Consider the following 24,749-nt stretch of genomic DNA (forward strand, 5'->3'; position numbering starts at 1 on the left):
TTTTGAGGTGTGTTAGTTTAATTCAGAGTGCCAAACAAGTATTAAATTTCCCAGAAGCTCTAAGTTGACTGTCTTATTATAGTTAACTTTATTGAAATTCAAAATTATTTTACTCTTTTATTTTATTTTTTATTTTGTATTTTTTTTAAATTTTTATTTATTTATGATAGTTACACAGAGAGAGAGAGAGAGAGAGGCAGAGGCATAGGCAGAGGGATAAGCAGGCTCCATGCACCGGGAGCCTGACGTGGGATTCGATCCTGGGTCTCCAGGATCGCGCCCTGAGCCAAAGGCAGGCGCTAAACCGCTGCGCCACCCAGGGATCCCTATTTTATTTTTTTTAAGATTTTATTTATTTATTCATGAGAGACACAGAGAGGGAGAGAGAGAGGCAGAGACACAGGCAGAGGGAGAAGCAGGCTCCATGTAGGGAGCCGGACATGGGACTCGATCCCAGGTCTCCAGGATCACGCTCTAGGCTGAAGGCGGTGCTAAATCGCTAAGCCACCCGGGCTGCCCTATTTTACTGTTTTAAAGTTTAAAAATACTTTGGTCACTTAGCAGTAAAAAAAAAAAAAAAAAAAGGATTATTAATACACACAATAATCTGAAAAGACCTCAAGGACATTATGCTTACTGAAAAAAAGTCAGTCTTAAAAGATGTATATCCTGTGTGATTCAGTTTCTATAATATATTCAAAATGACAAAATTGGGCAGCCCAGGTGGCTCAGCGGTTTAGCGCCTGCCTTCAGCCCAGGGCCTGATCCTGGAGACCTGGGATCGAGTCCCACGTCGGGCTCCCTGCATGGAGCCTGCTTCTCCCTCTGCCTGTGTCTCTGCCTCTCTCTCTCTCTCTCTCTGTCTCTCATGAATAAATAAATAAAAGTCTTTTTTAAAAAATGACAAAATTACTGAAATGGAAAACAGATCAGTAGTTGCCAGGAAACAGCCAGTGGTAGGTGGGTGCAAATATAGGAGGTAATGTAAGTAATTATGTAGCAGTGAAATAGTTCTGTATTTTCACCATCGTGGTGATTACACAAAGGGATAAAAGATACATAAGGGATAAAAGTTCATAGATTATACATTCATATTATTGAATTTAGCTTAAAAATTGGCGAAAATTGGGGATCCCTGGGTGGCGCAGCGGTTTGGCGCCTGCCTTGGCCCAGGGCATGATCCTGGAGACCCAGGATCGAATCCCATGTCGGGCTCCTGGTGCATGGAGCCTGCATCTCCCTCTGCCTGTGTCTCTGCCTCTCTCTCTCTCTCTCTCTGTGTGTGTGACTATCATAAATAAATAAAATTAAAAAAAAAATTGGCGAAAATTGAATAAAGTCTGTAGTTAACTATAATGTACCAGTGTCACATTCCTGATTTCAATATTGTACTATGGCTATGTAAGGTTGTCACTATTAGGGGAAACCGGTGACGGGTACATGAGATTCTTTGAATGATTTTTGCAACATCATTTAATAATTATTTCAAAATAAAAAGCTTAAATATTTCACCACATTTGTGCTTCTAAAGCACTGTCTGCAGTTTGGTTGAGTTGATGTAATCTAAGAACAGTAGAAGGGGAACATGCTAAAGAGTGAGAACTTGGGATCCCTGGGTGGCGCAGCGGTTTGGCGCCTGCCTTTGGCCCAGGGTGGGATCCTGGAGACCTGGGATCGAATCCCACGTCGGGCTCCCGGTGCATAGAGCCTGCTTCTCCCTCTGCCTGTGTCTCTGCCCCTCTCTCTCTCTCTGTGACTATCACAAATAAATAAAAATTAAAAAAAAAAATTTTTTTTAAAAAGTGAGAACTTTGTGCTCTACACTTGTTGCAATTGGGCAATTGTTGGGTACATTTGGTACTTTATTATTAAAATTTTGTTAATTTTAAGATAGGCCTACACTACCTGTTTGTTTTTTTAATAACATTGTATAAGTCATAGCATAATAGCAAGTTTTCAGAATAAACATGGCAATATAAAGGTTGTTTTGCATGGAAGCCAAAGAGTATATATAGAAAGTAGAAAATAGGGGTGCCTGGGTGGCTTAGTCAGTTGACCATCTGCCTTTGGCTGAGGTCATGATCTCAGGGTCCTGGGATCAGCAGGAGCCTGCTTCTCCTCTGCCACCACCCCCCCCAATTCTGTCTCTGTCTCTCTCAAATAAATAAATAAAAACTTAAAAAAAAAAAAAAGGAAAAAATACTAAAGTAAAGCCAGTTAGTTCCATAACTGGCTTTGGAACTAGTTATGGAACTAGTTGAATTTTTATCTTCAAAAGTGCAGATATTTCACAACTAGGGGGTAAATTCAGAAGTGATATTTCTAGATAGTATTGTTGGGAGGCATTGATCCCTAAGATGGATTGCTCTAGTGTTACTTTATTGAGGAATGGAGAAAAAATTGATGTCAAGATCACATGAATCATATAAATGATACTAGATATAAAAGTTGCCTTTGAGAAGCCTCATTGCCTTTCAGGTTATTTATCCTTAACACTCCTGTGGGACAAAGAGGTAAAAAAGGTTATAGGTCATACTTGTAACAGTTACTATTATTAGCATGTAACGAAGGGAGGGCATTTGAAAGTGAATTGTGAATTTCTGTCTTCACCAAAGCCTGGCAGTGTGATAAGGAGTCTTTTGTGTTGGAGGTTCAGAGAGGAGAATGCATGGTTGGTATGAAGTACTTTAGAAAAGGGCATTTTGCCTTTATGAAGCATATTGCACCAGACCTGTCAGATTGCATTCCTACACATGGATGGTTTTCCCAGCTTTATTTCTAGAATTGTTATATGTTTGTGTTTCAGAGGGGAAATTGACGCACTGAAAGGATGTATCTGAAGGTCACATATTATTCTCTTAATTTTACTGTAGAAGAATCATTACCCAGTTAGCTTTTGTCAGTAACATAGACCTTCTCCAGAGCAGCTATAAGAAAAAATTGCCTCTTGCCCAGAGAAGCATGAATTGTAGGCTATGTTACCTTTATTCAAAAAGTTTTTCCTGCAAGCTCTGGTGCTTTCTGCATTTATTATTATCCTCATTATTAGGATCTTTCTCTTTTTCACAATGTTAGCCAACAACACTTCCCTAAAATATTCCCTCTAAAGACCCAATCCCAGCTCACCCAGGTTATCAGAATTTTGCCTTGCTTATTTTACATTCTAATGCTTAGTTTTAGGTTTCACACACACCCCTCTATTTTTTAGATTATTTATTTATTTGAGAGAGAACACAGGCAGGGGCAGAGGGAGAAGCAGACTCCCCTGCTGAGCAGGGAGCCTGATGCAGGATTTATTAATCCCAGGACCCTGGGATCACGACCTGAGCCAAAGGCAGACATTTAACCAATTTAGCCACCCAGGTGCCCTGAGGTTTCACATTTCTGAAGTTGAGATATATCCCCCTTCCTAAATGAGTTCATGATCACTCTGTTACTTAGACTAAGCACTGCTTAAGACTCTGCCTGTGAGGCACATGCCTTATTTGTGGAACCAGTGACAACACTGGCACTGTAATAGATGAAACCCTGACATATCTTCATGATTGACCTAGGAAATGAAACCCCAATTTACAGCCTGTGTTTACATTCTGAAATCAACAGCATATTTTTGTGACATAATGTACATTTTATTTTTTAAATTTATTTTTAAATAGGCTCCATGCCTAGTATGGAACCCAGGGTGGAGCTTGAACTCAAAACAACCCTGAGATCCAAACGTGAGCTGAAATCAAGAGGCAGACACTTAACTGACTGAGCCAACCCAGGCACCTCCATGATATATATATTTTAAAGATTTTTTTAAACATTTATTTATTTGAGAGAGAGAGAGCGCATGAACAGGGATAGAAGCAGACTCCCCACTGAGTGGGGAGCCTGATACAAGGCTTAATCCCGGGACTCTGGGATCATCATGACCTGAGCCGAAGGCAGACACTTAACCTACTAAGCCACCCAGGCACCCCACCATATGTATTTTAAATCTAGCTTCCTTACTCTTTCAGACTTTATATGCTTGGACTAGACATTACCACCTCACAAGCTTACAGTGAATAATTTTTAATACATGCAAACTAAAGAGGCTATAGAACAAAGGATGTTTTTGGTTCAACAGTGTAGTCTAATAGGGCTTTCTTAGTATAGCTGGTTTTCTCCATCAAGTATAAAGATATTTTCTCCTTTTGAGAGCTGCTATGAAAGAATGCATAGAACAGCAAGAAGCTTCTGTTTTTTACTGTTTTATTCATCAAGTCAGGAAGTGCTTTGATCTGCATTCAGGTTTGCTATTCAGTAATTTCAGTATTGTTTATCATGTGACTTTTTTCAACAAAGTAAAATCAGCTCTATAGCTACAGTATTTCCTCTCATTAAAAGCAGATGAGCTTTCAGTTTGCAAGTGCATCCACCTTGTGAAATTTTATTTTTCACAGCCTCTTCCAAGAAATCCTGATGTCAGCTGTATACTTAGAACATATATAGAAAAGAAGTTTTCTATTAAATTTATCCTGTTTCAGAAAGAGAAAATCTCTGGCCCTGAATTCTGAACTTATAATGTGGCAGATAATCACTTAGGGTATTATTTTTAGATTCTAAAAATTACTTTAAAAATTATTTGGATACAAAAAATTATAGATTTTCTGCAAATATATTTAAAAATTTTGAATTTAACGTGTCAAGAATATTAACTAACATTATTGTGTAACCAGATGTAGCACTGTGGATGCTTCTTTTGGCCTCAGAGACAAACTTAAAAGTTGATTATATTTCCTACTCAAGATGTCACGCCCAGTGAAGCCAGTGTTAATATTTATAATACATCACAAGATGCAGAATCCCATTTATCTATTAAATGTATCTTATACACACTTGGGGTTCTATTTCCATTTTAAGCCCAAGTGGTACAGAAAAAAAGTAGTTGAGATGTCAGGATGGAGTTCATGATACTCACCAGTAATATCCCTTTAACCTCCCATAGTGATCTACTTGAAATCATGGAATTAGTGCTGGAGATATAGTTACAAGTTACCAAATAAATGCTAACTTGACATAGCTATATAATTTGACTGAAAACTTGGCTGCAATAGCTTGCTTAGAGAAATATCCAGAGGATCTAAAGAAATGTTATTTTAAAAACTTTTCAAACCATAAGAGATAAAAATGGCTTTATCAGCCTGGAATTAACCTTAATTAATTAACCTAAAATTTTGTTTGAAATTGCTAATTTTTAGAAACTATGCTTTTTAAAATGTTGGAATCCACTCTCTATTCTTCATTACTTAACTCATTTTGAGACATCTAAAAATATTCAGGTGCAGGAATTATCTTTTGATGAAGAATTGATTGGTAATGAAATAAAGAATTGAAGAGTTCAAAAACAATAGAACTTAATATTAAAATGTAAAGGGCTCTCTGGTTATTAAAAGAGAAAATGATAATCCACATTATCTTCTCAACCGTTTTTGAGAAAGCTCAGGAATACAGGGGAAATTTTGTAGAATGGGACTAAGAAACCAAGGAGAATCCTCAAGCAAGAGGCAGATGGGGAAAGAAGCAGTTTTTCCTTTCCTTTCCTTTCCTTCCCTTTCCCTTTCCCTTTCCCTTTCCCTTTCCCTTTCCCTTTCCCTTTCCCTTTCCTTTCCCTTTCCTTTCCCTTTCCTTTCCCTTTCCTTTCCCTTTCCTTTTTTCTTTTCTTTTCTCTTTTCTTTTCTTTTCTTTTTTCTTTTTTCTTTTCTTTTCTTTCTTTTCTCTTTCTCTTCTTTTCTTTTCTTTTTTCTTTTCTTTCTTTTCTTCTTTTTTTTTAGAAGCAGTAATTTCAAAGGCAGTAAAATTTTTTTTAATTTTTTTTAAATTTTTTAAATTTATGATAGTCACACACAGAGAGAGAGAGAGAGAGAGAGAAGCAGAGACACAGGCAGAGGGAGAAGCAGGCTCCATGCACCGGGAGCCCGATGTGGGATTCGATCCCAGGTCTCCAGGATCGCGCCCTGGGCCAAAGGACAGGCACTAAACCGCTGCGCCACCCAGGGATCCCTCAAAGGCAGTAAATTAAAGAGCCGAGCCTTCTGTCCAGCCTTCCTGTAGAAAGTTACTCTAGATATTTAGGATTTAGGAACAGAGTATATTAAGGAAGAGGATATGTTTTGAAACAGTGTCTTCCCTAGTTGTATAATATCTAACATATAACAAAGAAACAAGTTGTATCCCTCTCCCCCATTATATTTTAAGAAATGAGGTGATAGGCTAAGCAAGAAATCCCTGAATAGGGAACTAACTTTTCATCCTGTCACTCCTACTCAATTCTGAGATTTGGGGCAGATAACTTAACCTGTCCAAGTTTCCCCATCTTCAAGATGAACTGAAATCATCTACTCCTGGGACTGTCAAGGATAAAATGAGGTCATGTATGAAAAGTTAAAATGTTAATTATTCTTGCTGCCTTTGGTTAGATTGAACAGAAAAAGACCTGTAGGCAGGACATTGTGAATTAAGTCTGTTTAGCTTGTAGAATGTAATGATATTTTTATAACTCTAGTAGGTATCTGAATTTAAAGGTGAAAGAATAAATCAAACTATTTAAAGTTGTGATTTAAAAGCTATAAAATCAATGCAGTGAGAAATGGCAGATTCATCACCGTTTATTTCAGTTTGTGGAAGAAGACCATGCCAACTCTAATGCTTTGCCTCTTTTTTCCTTTTTTTTTTTTTAAGAGAAGAGAACAGACAGCAATGGTAGAGTATATTTTGTCAACCACAACACTCGTATTACACAATGGGAAGACCCCAGAAGTCAAGGGTAAGAAACTTTGGGTTACTAGTATATAGATAATCTCTTAAAGATTGTACTCTGTTTCTGGGTCAGTTACGGAAAAAATCAAGTTACACGTTCTTTCCCGGAAGTCCTTAAACATTGGTTACCCATATACTTTAGAAAGAAAAAAATTACACTATTACTGTTTTATAATGGATGTGAATTTCTTGAGTGTAGGGAAGAAAACTCATTGGTTTATACAAATATGCTATGTATTAAGAAATTCCTATTTCGGGCAGCCCCGGTAGCTCTGCGGTTTAGCGCCGCCTTCAGCCCAGGGCATGATCCTGGAGGCCCGGGATCGAGTCCCCGTCAGGCTCCCTGTATGGAGCCTGCTTCTCCCTCTGCCTGTGCCTCTGCCCCGCCCCCTCTCTCTTTAAAAAAAAAAAGAAAAGAAAAATACTTAAAAAAAAAAAAAGAAATTCCTATTTATATGAAAGTCCAGATTAGTAATTCTAAAGCAGGATTTTGTAACCTAGGATCACTGGAGAGAATTCAGGGAATATGTGACTTAGGGGGAATAAATACAGATTCAGATTTACTAACCTTTACCTGAAATTGAGTGTTTCCTTCCTTCTGTTGTGATTGTGAGCTACAACCGTAGTAGAATTAGCAATGCCTAGGACTTTCCCACCAGTAGAAATTACAGGTTTTTAATATAACTTTGCACTTGTAGTTATCTCAAAATACTATTTACACATATTGCAAGAACCTGCTAGTTAATACATTAATAAAGAGACACTATTATTCTAAGTTTGTCCCTTTTTATTGAGGTATAGTTAACATACAATAATATATTAGTTTCAGGTGTATAACATAGTGATTTGACATTTATATACATTATGAAATTATTACCACAATTAAAACTAATTACTCTCTGTCACCATACAGAATTATTACATTATTACTGACTATAGTCCCTTTGCTGTACTTTATATCCCTGTGTCTTGTTTATTTCATAACTAGAAGTTTGTATCTCAAGAAAAGTTTGTCTTTTTACTGTTTGGTAAGTGTGTATATACTTTTCTTTTCTTAAATTATTTATTTATTTGAGAGAGAGCATGTGTGAGAGCACAAGCAGCGGGAGCAGCAGAGGGAGAGAAAAGTGGGCTCCCTGCTAAGCAGGGAGCCTGATGCAGGGCCCAATCCTGGGACTCCAAGATCATGATCTGAGCTGAAAGGCAGTTGCTTAACTGACTGAGCCACCCAGGCACCCCTACTTGCTTTTCTTTGTAACATTATGTAAATTGTATTTGTATTAGTTTGCTAGAGCTACCTTAACAAAGTACCACAAATTGAGTGATTTAAACAGTAGAAATTTGTCTCATAGTTAAGGAGGCTAGAAGTCCAGAATTAAGATGTAGGCAGGGCTTTGCTCCCTTAGAAGGCACTAGAAAGATTTGTTCCAGGCCCCTCTCCTAGCTTCTGGTAGTTTGGTTCGTGACAGCGTAACTGCAGTCTTCACATAGCATTCTTCACGTCTGCATGTCTCACTGTCCAAATTTCCCCTTTTTATAAGGACACCAGCCATACTGGATTAATGGCTCACTGTACTCCACTATGATCTCATATTAACTAATATGTCTGCAATGACCCTATTTCCGAATAAGGTCACATTCTGAGGTATTGAGGATTAATTAGTACTTCAACATAGGAACTTACCGGTGGACACAATTTAGCCTTTGATAAAATCTAATACTGTGCGTTTATCAGACTACCAGAGGGTTCCATTCTGCAGGGAATTTTGGCAAGCTCTAAAGTCAGAGAGCATTTTCCACAAAATGCCCTCACTCCAGACTACAACTACAAGTTTTGGGAGATCCCCAAAACTGCTCTCCCTTGAGGTCAACTGACTATGAATTCAGGAGTTCCCACAACCACTTTCAGGTTTGGTAACTCACTTGAGAGACTAGAACTCACTGAAGCTTTATTATATTCACAGCTGTATTTATTATAGGGAAAGGATACGAATTACAAGCAACAGAAGGAAGAGACACTGGACAGAATGTGAGGTTCCAAATACCCAGAATTTATATGGAATAGTATGCGTGGAGTAGTGCAAACGAGGAAATCTTGTTTGAATTTCTGCTATTCAGAGTTTTTATTGGGGCTTCATCATGTACTGCCTTACATAGCTATCCTTTAGTCGCTAGCCCTTTCCCAGAGGTTGAGTTAGTATCTTCCAAGTTTCTGGTTACTCCAGGTATTGGAACTGCTGTGGGGTGTCCCAAAGCCTCCATCATAAATCACATCCTTGACTGGTGTTCAAAGTTCCCAAGCAACAAAGATACTCCTGACATGCAGGACATTCCAGAGGTCTAGAGATTACCTTTTGTTAGTGGAGGGCAGAGGCCAGACCTCTATTTTGATACAATTAATTCTTCACACATACCTTGGTTGAAAGTTGTAAGAACCTTTGTTCTAATGATATGCTTTACATTTAAATTCTCTTTCTGCATACTAACATCACTTTTTTAATGTTGTTACGGTATTTAACTTAAACATATTCAATTTCTGGGATGCCGAGTGGCTCAGCGGTTGAGCATCTGCCTTTGGCTCAGAGCGTGATCTTAGGGTCCTGGTGTTGAGTTCTGAGTCAGGCTCCCTTCGGGGAACCTGCTTCTCCTTCTGCCTATGTCTCTGCCTTTCTCTGTGTGTCTCTCATGAATAAATAAATAAAATCTTTATATATATATACACACATATATATAATTTCCAAAAGAAGAATGAAAAATTTCAAAGGTAACATTTTAAAATTGTTCTGTAAAATTCTATCTTGAAGGACAGAATAGACCATGTCACCTTTGCTACCATTTTTTTGTTCTACCTTGGACTTTTAAAGTTTCAGAGTTAAAGTGAGAATCATCTTAATAAATAATACAAATGACCTAGTATTATCCAGTTTGTTTTGTTTCCAAGACAACAATTTGTTACTGAGTGTATCTTGGAAATATAAATGTCACCTCTAAAAAATTTTTGTTAGTGTGTTTTATCTGACATATCTCTTCAGCTTTGTGAATAGAGCTAAATGTTCTTAACCTTTCAACATAGTTTACAAAATACTGTTGTAGACAGTGGTTCTCTCTGCCTTTTATTTTTCTGAAGTACACTTGAGGAAAATGACAATACTGTCAGCAATAGTGGCTCTCTAAAACCAGTCTGTTTGTTTTTAGAAACTAGTTTAAATGCCCCAACCCTTCCCTTTCTTCCTTTCTGATGTGAACTTGGACATTTCCATCTCTCTCTCTCTCTCTCTCTCTCACTCACTAAATGCACAGGTGAGAAAATTTGAAGCTGTAGAATAGAGGAAAACAAACTAGCAGTAGGTAAAAACTTAGAACACTTACTATACCTAACTAGTTAAAAAGACTGACAGATACACAAATACAAAATACGAGCTACAAGAGAGGTATTCAATAATTCCCTGCCCATTCTAGTGGAATTTTTTTTTTGTAAGATTTTATTTATTTATTCATGAGAGACTCAGAGATTGAGAGAGAGAGAGAGAGAGAGAGAGAGAGAGAGAGAGGCAGAGATAAAGGCAGCGGGAGAAGCAGGCTCCATGCAGGAAGTCCGACATGGGACTCAATCCCAGGTCTCCAGGATCAGGTCCTGGGCTGAAGGCTGTGCTAAACCGCTGAGCCACCCGGGCTGCCCTCTAGTGGAATATTTTAAAATGTAAACATTTCTTAGGTTCACAAGTAAGCATTTTTGAATATTTATTCTTATGGCCCAATTATTTTAATATATAACAAATAAAAATGCACTACTGCCTTATAATTTAGTTCCTGTTTTAAAATTCAGTAGTATTGCAGGGTGGGAAGTTGTTGCCAGACCACAGGCTGAAAAACTTAACAGATGCTGTGCTAGCAGTATGAAGGAAGTACTTTGAGAGACTGAAAGAAAATGGTCAATATATAGTAGGAGGAATACTATTAGTTATAACTTGAAGGCTTACTATGTGTAAAAGGTTTTTACTTATATTGTCTCATTTATTCTTCTCACAGTCTTATTATATAAACATTCTTGTATATATATATAAACATTTTTAACAAACTGAAGTTGAGAGAGATTAACCAAAGACTAAAGATAGGTATTAAGGAAGTGGTTAGAAATACTTGAGAAAGAACAGTTGAGTCGTCTTAACAGAGGAATAATTAAGGTATTCTGGACAAGAAGAAAGACTTCACTTGGAGGTGTGACAGATTATGTCTTGTTTAGGGAAATGGTGAGTAGTGCTACACTATGAAATCACAGGGTTTCATGGAAGGGAGTCGGAGTGCAGGGTTAAACCTGAAAGGGAACGCTGAGGGCAGAGTGTGTGCCAGGTGTTGAGAGTTCAAGGCTTACCATTGGTAATGTGAACAGTGGTTATTACTTTAAGTAGAGGACTGATTTGATCAGATCTCTGGTTTAGTACTCTGTCAGCAACATGAAACAAGTATAGGACCAGAGTCAGACAAGAAGCAGGAAAACCAGTTCAGTGGCCACTGTGAAAGTTTAGAAGAGAGATGAATGATGCCAGGGAAGGATGTTCTTGGGGACTGAAAACTGATGAGTATGAAGGTTTCTAAGGCAGAACGGGCAGAACTTGGTTACCAAAAGATGTTAGGTGGGTTATTAGATAGGTATTATAGGCCAAGTAGATAGGTGGAAACTGAGCGGTGATTCCATGAACCTACTGACATGTTTAATATGCTTGTAGGATATTTATAGATGGGTCTAGTAAACAACTGGAAACACTGAACTAAATGATCTAAATGATGCTGCATTTATGGGTAATTTTTGTTTTGTGTACTTGGGAAACCGCTCTTCAACATTTTAAAATTTTTTAATTGTATTTTTTCCTATGTTTTGTAGTCAGTTAAATGAAAAGCCCTTACCTGAAGGCTGGGAAATGAGATTCACAGTTGATGGAATTCCATATTTTGTGGACCACAATAGAAGAACAACCACCTATATTGATCCCCGCACTGGAAAATCTGCACTGTAAGTTTTCTAAACATTGTAGATTAGAAATAAAACAGATTCCTAAGATTGTGTTACAAAGATCTTAATTAGCAAGGAATACCATTCTGTTTGAGTTGAGTTGCCCATAGGTCATTGTTCATTAAATATTTTGTGTTTATATTACTGTATTTTTTTATCACCATAATTTATTTTAGAGGCCTTTTTTATGTGTATCTATTCACACAGCACTAAAGAGGTTATTTAGACATTACCAGTACATTACTATTTACCAATTAATCCCCGATTTCTGATGCCTGCTTTCTTTCAGTTCCATTACCTTTTAACGTAAAAGCTCTTCTTACTTTGTTTTTCTTTTCCATTTTCGAAAAGTGACATTGTGTTTTGTTTTGCTTTATGCGGTTTGTTTAAGGTTTTTTTTTTTTTTGTTACGAAATACATAACACTGTTTTACCATTTTAACCATTTTAAAGTGTATAGTTTAGTGGCATTAAGTACATTCACTTTATTGTGCATCCATCAACACCATCCATTTCCAGAACATTTTTATCATCCCATACTGAAACTCTATGACTATTAAATAATAACTCTCCTGTCTCTTCCTTTCCTTAGCCCTTGATAACTATTACACTATCTTGTCTCTAACCTTGACTGTGCATATATATGGAATCATATGGTATTTGTGCTTCTGACTGGTTTATTTCACTTAGCATTATATCTTCAAGGTTCATCTGTATTACAGTTTGTATCAGAATTTCATTCCTTTTTATTGCAGAATAATATTTTAGTGTATGTTAATCATATTTTATTTATACATCTGTTCATGGACTTTTCAGTTGTTTATATCTTTTGACTGTTGTGAATAATGTAGGTGTGAATATGAGTGAGTTTTTGTTTTCAATTCTTTTGTGTATATACTCCAAAGTGGAATTGCTGGGTCAATGGTAATTGGGTGTTTTTTTGAAGTGCTTCAAGACTTTTCCACATTTTACATTGCCATCAAAGTGTACACAGGTTCCACTTTCCCACATCCATATCAATGGTTTTATTTTTTTTTTTAACATTTTATTTATTTATTCATGAGAGACACACAGGCAGAGACCTAGGCAGAGGGAAAAGCAGGCTCCTTGTCGGGAGCCTGATACGGGACTTGATCCCTGGACCCTGGGATCATGACCTGAGCCCCCTAGGCACCCCTGTTTGTTTGTTTTTTAATGTCAACCTAATGGGTATAAAGTGGTATCTCATGTGGTTGTTATTTTTTTATTATTTTAATTTTATTATTTTTTAAATATTTTATTTATTTATTCATGAGAGACACAGAGAGAGAGGCAGAGACACAGGCAGAGGGAGAAGCAGGCCCCATGCAGGGAGCCCATCGTGAGACTCTATCCGGAGTCTTCAGGATCACACCCTGGGCTGAAGGCGGCGCTAAACTGCTGAGCCACCGGGGCTGCCCTCATGTGGTTTTTTATTTGTATTTCTGTAATGACTGATGATTTTGAGCATCGTTTCATGTGCTAGTTGACCAAATATTTGTATATCTTCTTTGAAAAAACGTCTATTCAACTTCTTTGCCCTTCTTCGAAGCTGGTTTGTTTTTTTATTGTTGGAGTTTAGAAGTTTTTTGTATTCTAGGTATTAATCCCTTACCAGATACATCATTTTCAAATATTTTCTCCTATTCTGTGCATTGACCTAAGTTTTATAGCTTTAGCTCTTAGGTATACGTTTTGGGTTCATTTTTAGTTAGTTTTTGTAAATGGTGTTAGGAAAGGATCTAACTTCATTTTTTTGCAAGTAGAGATCCAGTTTTCCTAGCACCACTTGTTGAAAAGACTGTCAAATGGTCTTGTCCCCCTTGTAAAAAATCCTTTGACCATATATATGCAAAGATTTATTTTTGGACTTTGTATTTCATTGGTCATTGTTTCTGTTTTTATTCTAGTCCCACACTGTTTTCATTACTGCAGGTTTTCCTAAATTTTGAACCCCAGAAATGTGAGTTCTCCAAGTTCTTTTTTGAGACTGCCTTGGCTTTTTAGGGTCCCTAAGATTTCATAAGACTTTTTGGATAGATATTTCTATTGTTGCAAAAAATGTTGTTGGGATTTTGATAGGGATTGCATTGAATTTGTGGTTCTCTTTGTTTTGTTTTGATATCTTAACAATATTACATCTTTTAAGCCATGAACCTAGATAGAGTGTCTTTACACTTACTTGTCTTTAATTTCTTTTAACAATGTTTTGTAGTTTTCCAGTATGCCAGTCTTTTACCCTCTTGGTTGAGTTCATTCCTAAGTTTTTTAAAATGCTATTTGTAAATGGAATTTAAGAAAAAAAATTTTCAGATTATTGTTAGTGTATAGAAATGCAACTGATTTTTGTGTTGTTTTATATCATAGTTTGCTGGATGTACTTATTAGTTCCAATAGTGTTTTTCCTGGAATCTTTAAGATTTTCTAAATATAAGATTATATAATCTTCAAAGATAATTTTTACTTCTTCCTTACCAATTTGGATGCCTTTTATTTCTTTTTATTACCTAATTGCCCTGGCTAGAACTTGTAATACTATATCAAATAGAAGGGAAAGCAGGCATTCTTGCCTTGTTTGAAGGAAAGCTTTCATTTTCCCCATTGAGTATGTCAGCTGTGGGATTTTCATATATGGCTCTTATATTGAGGGAGTTTCCTTCTAGTCCTTGTTTGTTGAGTGGTTTTGGGTTTGTTTTACTATAAAAGGATGTTAAAGTTTGTCAGTGGGTTGGTTTTTTGTTTTGTTTTTTATGGGTTTTTTGTCCTCAATTGAGATGATGTGGGTTTTTTTTTTTTTTTTTTTTTTTTTTTGCCTTTGTTACTGACGTTTGGTGTATAGGATTGACATTTCCTATGTTGAACAATCCTTGCATTCCAAGAATAAATCCCAGTTGGCGAAAAGGATTAAGATATTAATCCTTTTAATATACTACTGAATTCAATTTGCTAATATTTTCTTGCAGACTCTAGTGTTCATAAGAAATATTAGTTTTCCTTTTCTTATTATTTTTTTATTAGTAGTAGTAGTTTTCTTGTCGTGTCTCTGGCTTTTACCTTTCATTACTGTTTAATTTTATAATTTCTATTTATTAAAAACTTTCAGGGCTCCTGGCTGGCTTAGTCAGTAGAACATGCAGCTCTTTATTTTGGGATTGTGAGTTCAAGCCCCACATTGGGCGTAGAGATTACTTACAAATAAAATCTTAGGGTAGCCCCAGTGGCGCAGCGGTTTAGCGCCGCCTGCAGCCCAGGGCGTGATCCGGAGACCCTGGATCGAATCCCACATCAGGCTCTCTACATGGAGCCTGCTTCTCCCTCAGCCTGTGTCTCTGCCTCTCATTCTCTCTCTGTGTCTCTATGAATAAATAAATAAAATCTTAAAAAAAAAAAATCTTAAAAACTTTCATGTGTAAAGCACAAACTAGAAATTCAGACCAATTAGTTTTTAATGAAATTAGAAATGATTTAAATATGGAAATACATAATAGATAATTTTGTATCATTCATTTTTCGTTTCAGTTAAGTTTGGGTACATATAACAAAACCGTAAAACATAGTGGTTTATTACAAATATATTTCTTTCCATCATTAAGTGCACTACTAATAACCCATGGCTCAATGAAGTCATGCGAAATTAGGAAACATTGTATTTAATGATAATAAAAACACAACACACCACAATTTGTGGGGTTTAACAAAAATAGCTCTTAGAGGAAATTTTATTGCTCTGTATAAGATTAGTTTAGAAAATAAAGGTATAAAATCAGTGATTGCTGCTTTCACCTTAATCTAGAAAAGGAAGTTTATTAGACCCCAGATAAACATAAGAAAGGAAATGAGCATAAAAGCAGATATTAATAAAATGAAAATGAGACAATTGAGAACTCAGAGCTAGAAGTTGGATCTTAGAAAATATTAATAATATCAATAACCTCTTGTAAACCTGAGGAGAAAAAAGAGAAAACACAAATTACTAATGTGAAAGTGAAAGAAGGACATCACTACATATCCTACACACATCGAAAGATAACAAAGTATATACTTGATTAACTTTATACCAAGAAGTTTTTTTATTTTTTATTTATTTATTTTTTTAAAGAGAGGAAGCAAAATAAAATAAAGAGAGGAAACGAGGAAGGGGAAGGGCAGAGGGAGAGGGAAAGAGAGAATCCTAAGCGGGCTCCATGTTTGGTGTGGGGCTTGATCTCAACCCTAAGATCATGCCAACATCAAGACAGACACTTAACCAATTGAGCCGCTTTGGCGCCCCAAGAAATTTCATATTTTAGATCAAGTTGACAAATTCCTTGAAAGATACAAGTTACCAAAATGAACACAAGAAGAAATAGTAAATTTAAATAACAGAATATATAGTAAAGAAATGGAGTTCATAATTAAACAATTTCCCACAAAGAAAATTCTGGCATAGATGGCTTCCACTAATAAATTTTATCAAAATTATAAGTAATAATATCAATCCTATTTGAATTATTTCATAAAATACAAGCAATAGGAATACTTCCTAACTCATTTTATGAGGCTCCTGTAAGTCCTGATGCCAAAATCAGACAAAATTAGTGTAAGAAAATTATTGACTAATATTTCTATGAATATAGATAGGTATAAAAATCTTTAACAAAATAGTGGCAAATTAAATCCAGCAAGATACAAAAGTATATTACACTATTATCATGTCTGTTTTTATCCCAGGCTAGCAAGATTGGTTTATTATTTTTTATTTATTTATTTTTTATTTATGATAGTCACACAGAGAGAGAGAGAGAGAGAGAGAGAGAGAGAGAGGTGCAGAGACATAGGCAGAGGGAGAAGCAGGCTCCATGCACCGGGAGCCCGATGTGGGATTCGATCCCGGGTCTCCAGGATCGCGCCCTGGGCCAAAGGCAGGCGCCAAACCACTGCGCCACCCAGGGATCCCGCAAGATTCGTTTAATACACAAAAATCAATCTATGTAATTCACTACATTTAAAGGACAAAAAATCATCAGGAAAGCACTTGACAAAATAAAATACCAGTTTATGATAAACTCTCAGCTCCCTTGGAAACTTTCTTACATCATCTTAGTGATGAAATCCTCTTAAGAGGGGCATCGGGGTGGCTTAGACGGTTAAGCATCTGCCTTAGGCTCGAGTCATGATTTCCAGGTCCTAAGATGGAGCTCCATATTTGTTTCTCTCTCTCCCTCTGCCTCTCCCCCTGCTTGTGCGCTCTCTCTCTCTCAAATGAATAAAAATCCTTAAAACAAACAAAAAAAAAAACAAAAAAAACTTTTAAGACCAAGACTAAGACGATAATATCTGCTCTCACTACTTCACTCACCATTATGTATTGGTAGTCCTGTGAAATAAGAGAAAGAAAAAAGATATATTAATGGAAAAGAAAAGGAATGTCTGGGTGGCTCAGGGGTTTAGCATCTGCCTTCCGCTTAGGGCATGATCCCAGACTTCGGGGATCGAGTCCCACACTGGACTCCGTGCATGGAGCCTGCTTCTCCCTCTGCCTGTGTCTCTGCCTCTCTCTCTCTCTCGAATAAATAAATAAAATTTAAAAAAAGAGAGATGGGAAAGAAAATTAAAACTTTCATACAGTTAACATAGTTGTATACATAGAAAATCATAAGGAATCTAGAAAAAACTACTAGAACTAGTAAGTGAATTTAATAGTGCTGCCGGGTACAAAGTCAAAAGACAAAATCAGGGGGATCCCTGGGCCTGCCTTTGGCCCAGGGCGCAATCCTGGAGACCCGGGATCGAATCCCAAGTTGGGCTCCCTGCATGGAGCCTGCTTCTCCCTCTGCCTGTGTCTCTGCCTCTCTCTCTCTCTCTCTCTCTGTGTGACTATCATAAATAAATAAATAAAATCTTTAAAGAAAAAAAAACAAAAGACAAAATCATTTGTATTTTTCTTTTTTTTAAGATTCTATGTTTAAGTAATTTTTTTTTTTTTAATTTATGATAGTCACAGAGAGAGAGAGAGAGGCAGAGACATAGGCAGAGGGAGAAGCAGGCTCCATGCACCGGGAGCCCGACGTGGGATTCGATCCCGGGTCTCCAGGATCGCGCCCTGGGCCAAAGGCAGGCGCCAAACCGCTGCGCCACCCAGGGATCCCTGTTTAAGTAATTTCTAATGGGGGGTCCAAACCCACAATCCCGACATCAAGAATCACATGCTCTACCGACTGAGCCAGCCAGGCACACCTAAGATCAGTTATATTTCTACAGTGAACCTTTAGAAAATGAATTTAAAGGCAGTCCAGGCCTTGCTTGAAAAGCTCCATGGTGGGACGAATGGGTGGCTCAGCGGTTTGGTGCCTGCCTTCAGCCCAGGGCATGATCCTGGAGTCCTGGGATCGAGTTCCGAGTCGGGCTCCCTGCATGGAGCCTGCTTCTCCTTCTGCCTTTGTCTCTGCCTCTCTTTCTCTGTGTCTCTCATGAATAAATAAATAAAATCTAAAAGAAAGAAAGAAAGAAAGAAAGAAAGAGAGAGAGAGAGAGAGAGAGAAAGAAAGAAAGAAAAAGAAGAAAAGAGAGAGAGAGAAAGAAAGAAAGAAAGAAAGAAAGAAAGAGAAAGAAAAGAAAGAGAGAAAAGAAAGAGAAAGAAAAGAAAGAAAAGAAAAGAAAAGGAAGGAAGGAAGGAGAAGAGAAAAAAAGAAAAGAGAAAGAAAAAAGGAAAGAAGAGAAAAGAAAGAAAAGAAAAGAAAGCTCGCTCCATGGTGTCATCAGTGATCTAGGCTTCTTTCTTTCTGTTCTACCATCCCAGGCCATGGGCTCTTTTCTCGAGGTTACCTGATAGTGTGTGATGGTTGCTGAATCAATAACACTCTGGGTTGGAATATAAAGGAAGAACAAATTGGAAAGAGAAAAAAACAATTCCTTTTCCAGCTTCTTTGCTCTTTTTGAGCCTTCATGGAAGTCCTATACAACCACAGCTCATCAGCCATGGTTAAGTCTCACAACCACTCTGAGAAATGTAATCTTTATTCTAGCTAGCAATCTGCCCAAGTACATATCAGGAGTCTGATTTGAGGATAAAGGAAAGAATGGATTTGGGGATAGGCAACATTCCCAGATCAAATTTCCTTTACCTAGTCCTGTTAGATTTCACTATATATAAAAGAAAATCCCACAGTGTTGCCTTTTAGAAGATCTAAATTTGTCTCTTAAAACTAGTCCTGGGAAATTTTTTTTAAAAGGTGGTGTTAGGAGGATGCAATGTTACAGTATTTTTATATTTGAGTACTGAAGGATGTGGTAGTTAGCTCGTCTTCTATATATAATCTTATAAGCTGCTATATATGTCATATTAACATTCCTCCTCAGAGACAATGGACCACAGATAGCCTATGTACGGGACTTCAAGGCAAAAGTTCAGTATTTCCGGTTCTGGTGTCAGGTCAGTATCAGAACTTTTTCTGTACTCCCTTTCCCTTGTTATATGTTGCTTATGTTACACAGTGATTGTGAAAATAATTAAACCATAGAAAAACCAGTAAAATGGGAAACATTGGAATCTATCTTTTCTATTTTTAGGGCAAAGAAATAGATTTATCAGTTAGATCATTGGCTTCTGTGATCCAGAAAAATAAATTTGAAACAGTTTGAATTAAAAACAGTTACTCTCCTTTCAGTACTCATAACTGATTGCAAAACTCTTCAAACAAATGAGTTAAAACATTTTCTGATGTATAGAGTGTAACCAGCCCTTTTCATATCTTAACATTTGATATGACTTTGAGATATGTCTATATACACACACATATACATAGTTACATTCTGTGTATTCTTCCCAGATGTGATCCGTTATTTCTGATATATAAATATTTTCTGGTTTCTTTATGGGTTTTAAATAAAATTAATGTACTAGTCAAAGTGTTACTATGATGAATATTTTTCAATTAGCAATAATCACGCCTTGGATAAACCTCATTGGCTACGATATTGCCTCTGCACAAAGCTATGATGAATATTTTTCAACTTCAAACTCATGTAGTTAACTGGACCTAGACAAGCAAGAATTATCTAAATTAGCTTTTTGAAAATAAAATTAAAGATTTAATTGACTCATTAAGTAACCACTGCATATGAGATCTTGTTTTCTTTTTTTTTTGTTTGTTTTTTTTTTGAGATCTTGTTTTCTTTTGTTAATATATCAAATGATCTGTAATTAGCATGAATACTCACAAATGCATGATTAAACATTATTGAAATAAATTCATATTCATAGTCTACTTGTTTCTCTAAGCAAAGATAAAAATAAATAGAACTTCACTTTCTTGGTTTTTTGATAGGCCATTTTAATAGAGTTAACTTAAATCATTCTTCTGTTTCAGCAACTGGCCATGCCACAGCACATAAAGATTACAGTGACAAGAAAAACGTTGTTTGAAGATTCCTTTCAGCAGGTATTGTCTTTTTTTTTTTTTCCTAAAGATTTTATTTATTTATTCATGAGAGACACAGGGGGGTGGGCAGAAACATAGGCAGAGGGAGACGCAGGCTCCATGCAGGGAGCCCAATATGGGACTTGATCTCAGGACTCCAGGGTCATGCCCTGGGCCAAAGGCAGGCACCAAACCACTGAGCCACCCAGGGAGCCCAGGTATTGTCTTATCCACTTGATGGTTTGCCATGTGGTGGCCTGCCCAGAGCCACTTTTGGTTCTAAGTCTAAATAGTTTGGGCTTTTGAGTTGGAGTCCTTAAATTAAGTATTGCCAGCTGCATTAGTACTTAAAATTTAGGAACATGTAGATAATTTTGTTTGTGTGCTTTTGAAATGTCAGAGTAATTTAAAGTAATTGGTGAGTTTCAGGTTTTCATTTCTATGCTTAGTGTTCAGTTTGAAATAGGTATTTGAGTAAGAAAATAGGTTTTTGGGTAGACAAAAGTCTGGAAATACCTTTATGAACATTATTGGATGGGTAGAAAGGAAGAGGGGAAGACTTTGCTTTTATACTTGTGTGTTACTTGCATTTTTACAATAAACATTTGTTACTCATAATTTAACAAAAAAAATTTTTTATGTAGGAAAGAAATTGGTCATTGCTTACAATACCAAAATTAAAAAAAGTATTTTTTTCATAAGTAGTCAACAATGCTTTTATTGTTCTCAGAACCCAAGTTAATTAACACTTTTATTTTGCAACTTACCAACTGCTAATAAATATGTTAAGTGATTTTGTTGTAGAGAAGATTAAAATGGCCAGTGAAAAACTGCCTTAAAATGTAAACATCTTGGGGCGCCTGGGTGGTGGCTCAGCGGTTGAGCGTCTGCCTTTGGCTCAGGGCATGATCCCAGTCCTGGGATCGAGTCCCACATCGGGCTCCCTGCAAGGAGCCTGCTTCTCCTTCTGCATATGTCTCTTCCTCTCTCTATCTCCCATGAATAAGTTTTTAAAAAATATTAAAAAAAAAAAAAAAAAGAAAACATCTACTTAGTCCTTATTTTATGGCCGGATATAGATGTAATTTTTTATTATCAAACCCCTATGATAATTATGGTAGCTACAGCTTCAAAATGAATGGAAAAGAAATCATCTAAGATGGTTGACAGGCCCACTGACTTAGCTGGCTACTTGTTTTCAGAAACAGTTATGTACATGTTTAATGGAACTTCAGTAATATTAAAGGAAAAAGCCAGTTGGCATCCTGCTAAGTAGGAGCAGATAGCTTTTTAGCAGCAGAGCTTGATTAAGGCTAGAGAATTATGAGTGATTGCCTTGATCTGATGTAAGTCTCCAAGGCCATTCCCAACCCCAGTCATTACCTACCTCTAATTTTCATATTCTTAACTACGGTGTAGTAGTCCCTGGTAGGCCAATTTCTTGGAACATAACGTGCTATTGCAGTGTTGAAAGATACAAAACATGATTAAATATCCCTTTATTTTTTGACTTTTGAAACTTAAAGGCTTTTGCAGAATGACAGACCAGATGGTGCTGAAATAGTTGTTTAAAATTGTCACTCTAGATTTGATATCCATCAAATAGATGTGAAACAAAAAAAAATTGCTTTGAAGAGTGACAAATCTGATAGCAAAATTAGCGTCAAATTTTCTTCCTAAGTGGTGAATAAAGTTGTTTGGGGTAGTATGTGGTTTTTGGTCATTGCAAAGAGAAATTGCAAGGGGAAATTGCAAAAGAAAAAGATATTTTAATATTAGACATTTATTGGGACACCTGGATGGCTCAGCAGTTGAGCATCTGCTTTTGGCTAAGGGCATGATCCTGGAGTCCAGGGATCGAGTGCCACATTGGGCTCCCTGCATGGAGCCTGCTTCTCTCTCTGCCTGTATATATCTCTGCCTCTCTCTGTCTCTCATGAATAAATAAATTAAATATTTTAAAAAATATATATATTAGACATTTATTAAAGGATGTTATTTTAAAATATTTTTTCCAATTGGTATTTATCAATATCTCAGATCCAAAACTGGTAGAATGGTGTTTCAACAACTGTTTTTATCAATTGTTTTACTTTTATTATTTTGCAGATAATGAGCTTCAATCCCCAAGATCTGCGAAGACGTTTGTGGGTGATTTTTCCAGGAGAAGAAGGTTTAGATTATGGAGGTGTAGCAAGGTAGTGATAATATGAATACTCAGAACTTAGTTCCTTTCTTCCAAAGGTATCATTCACTTTGCTTGCAAGTATTTTCTCAATATTATATTTCAGGAAAATGAATGTAGCAAATTATTATTGTACCTTTATTATGCTGCAGCTACAGAATTTCAGCAAACACTAATTTAACACTGTCTCTCTAAGGGACTAATAATGGTCCCCCATTCCTTAGGATAATCCTGTGAGGTAGCATTTTATAGATAATAATGAGGTTTCGAGACTCACCTAAGGTACATAACTAAGATATAGAGCCTGGATGCAAAGTTTGCATCATACAACCAGAAATCAGTGTTTAGTCTACTACCTCATATTTGTTCCATAGAACATAATACAAGGCCCTATAGTGATCAGGTTATTTTCCCCATCACAGATTACTGATACAGATAATAGCCACTCAATTCCCAACTGAGATAATATATCTGTTTTAAGAATACAGATGGATGGGCATCCCGGGTGGTTCAGCAGTTTGGCGCGGCCTTCAGCCCAGGGTGTGATCCTGGAGACCTGGGATCGAGTCCCACGTTGTGCTTCCTGTATGGAGCCTGCTTCTCCCTCTGCCTGTGTCTCTGCTTCTCTTTCTCTCTCTCTGTCTCTCATGAATAAATAAGTAATCTAAAAAAAAAAAAAAAAAAAAAGAATACAGAGGGATGTATCAAAATTTTAAATTCTGCTTTCTTAATATTTGGAGTTTCTAATCATACCCTGGAAGACAAACTCAAGTAAGAAATTCCTTTGCTTATTCCATAATAGTATAGCACATCAGGCTAAATATTTGCCTAGCAGTGGTAGTATGGAAAGCAAGGACTTTGGAGTCAAGACTGGATTTGAATCCTTTTTCTGCACTCAGTAGTACAACCTGGGGCAAATATCTTCCATTCCATCTGTAAAATAAGAATAGTCACATCTGCTTTTCTAGGATTATTGTGAAGAGTAGAAATAGTGTTTTTTTTGTTTTGTTTTGTTTTTTTTAGAAATAGTGTTTATTAATGACCTAGTTTAGACCCTCCATTTTTGTTTGCTCACTAATTGATAGTTACATTTTAGTAGTTCTTATTTATGCTATGTGTTAAAGTTCACATTTGAAAATATGTGAAGTAACCACTGGTAAATAATGAGTAAAAACATTTAATTTTGTATAAGTTAAAGGTAATTCAGGAGGAGGGCATTTATTCTTAATTAGAAAATCAAATAATATTAATAAGTATAAGCAGCATTACCACCAGGGGCCATGATTTATAGGAAAAGAAATCTCAGACACAAGCTAATATCATTTGTATTGCCCAGATCCATTCTGCTTTCTGTTTAATCAGGCCTACTCATAGTGTATAGTAACTATAATCTTATTTTAATATTGGTTGATATTTTCACAGTTGACTTAGAGCTCCTCAGAGCATTTATCTAATGAATGAGTGGCTTCAATTAAGTGTTTTATTGTCTTTGTGAAATTGGAAGTTCTTTCAATTAGCAATAATCGCGCCTCAGATAAACCTCATTGGCTATGATACTGCCACTGCGCAAAGCTGCAAGATTTTTAGAGAGCAGTGACATCTGATGAGAATTGCTGTGAGGCTTAGTAACAGATGGAATAATATTAGACCTCCTTCAGTTGCTTTAACTACATGGGTTAATAGTGAATATTAAACTTGGCTCTATAATAGTATTTCATTGATTCTAAGACTAATGCTCACTAATTGATAAATTGATTTAAATGTCTCTGACATTGGGATGTGTATCACAATTATAATTAGAAAAATTTTTAGTAGCTCATTGAATAATGGTGTCTTTTAAGTCGATGATGTCTTAGATTCTCTGAAATATAATATGGAGTGTGTAAGTATCATCTCTATAAACTAGATGTCTATCTGAATAGAAGCAGTTAAAAATCAACATGAGATTAGAAAACTGTCACCAGCCAAGGAGTATAGATTCCTGAGAACTTTGTAGCACTGCACTTTGATTTATTGGCATGGTTTTTTCACCCTAAATTTTCTTTTGATTTCAGAGAGTGGTTCTTTCTTTTGTCACACGAGGTGTTGAACCCAATGTATTGCCTGTTTGAATATGCAGGGAAGGATAACTACTGCTTGCAGATCAATCCCGCTTCTTACATCAATCCAGATCACCTGAAATATTTTCGTTTTATTGGCAGGTTTATTGCTATGGTAAGTACTGGTGAACTCTGTTTACTTTGCTAATTCACCAATATTAAGGTATTGTTTCTTTAACATTTAACTTTCTCATTTGAAATTTTCTCATCACTAAGATTTTTTTTTAAGATTGGTTTGTTATGGGCAGCCCT

The 24,749-nt window shown here is 36.4% G+C and overlaps 1 protein-coding gene, 1 long non-coding RNA gene, 1 other non-coding gene and 1 pseudogene across 11 annotated transcripts in view; 1 reads left to right on the forward strand and 3 right to left on the reverse strand.

Moving 5' to 3' along the window:
• The window catches only part of ITCH (itchy E3 ubiquitin protein ligase), a 153,224-nt gene that overhangs the window by 105,588 nt on the left and 22,887 nt on the right, over positions 1-24,749 (forward strand). For all 8 annotated transcript variants that reach the window (XM_072800670.1, XM_072800673.1, XM_072800669.1 and 5 more), the window contains 6 exons: positions 6,709-6,793; positions 11,669-11,797; positions 19,153-19,225; positions 20,163-20,234; positions 22,323-22,411; positions 24,453-24,612. In XM_072800670.1, coding sequence (XP_072656771.1) covers positions 6,709-6,793; positions 11,669-11,797; positions 19,153-19,225; positions 20,163-20,234; positions 22,323-22,411; positions 24,453-24,612 — 608 coding nt within the window. The remainder of the gene's footprint in view (positions 1-6,708; positions 6,794-11,668; positions 11,798-19,152; positions 19,226-20,162; positions 20,235-22,322; positions 22,412-24,452; positions 24,613-24,749) is intronic.
• Positions 15,331-24,749, reverse strand: part of LOC140618358 (uncharacterized) — a 36,477-nt gene continuing 27,058 nt past the window's right edge. The window contains exons 3-4 of one of the 2 annotated variants that reach the window (XR_012018514.1): positions 17,153-17,170; positions 15,331-15,757 (exon numbers count right to left, since the gene is read on the reverse strand). This is a non-coding gene — a long non-coding RNA (uncharacterized lncRNA). Of the gene's footprint in view, positions 15,758-17,152; positions 17,171-18,464; positions 23,063-24,749 lie in introns of those variants that run through there. The other variant, XR_012018515.1, reaches the window with a different exon arrangement.
• Positions 19,673-19,788, reverse strand: LOC140618922 (U4 spliceosomal RNA; annotated as a pseudogene).
• On the reverse strand, positions 23,831-23,972 carry LOC140618879 (U4 spliceosomal RNA). The gene has a single exon (XR_012018883.1). It is a non-coding gene; the product is annotated as a U4 spliceosomal RNA (small nuclear RNA).

This window comes from Canis lupus, chromosome 26 (genome assembly GCF_048164855.1).
Source record: "Canis lupus baileyi chromosome 26, mCanLup2.hap1, whole genome shotgun sequence".
NCBI classification, from domain to species: domain Eukaryota; kingdom Metazoa; phylum Chordata; class Mammalia; order Carnivora; family Canidae; genus Canis; species Canis lupus.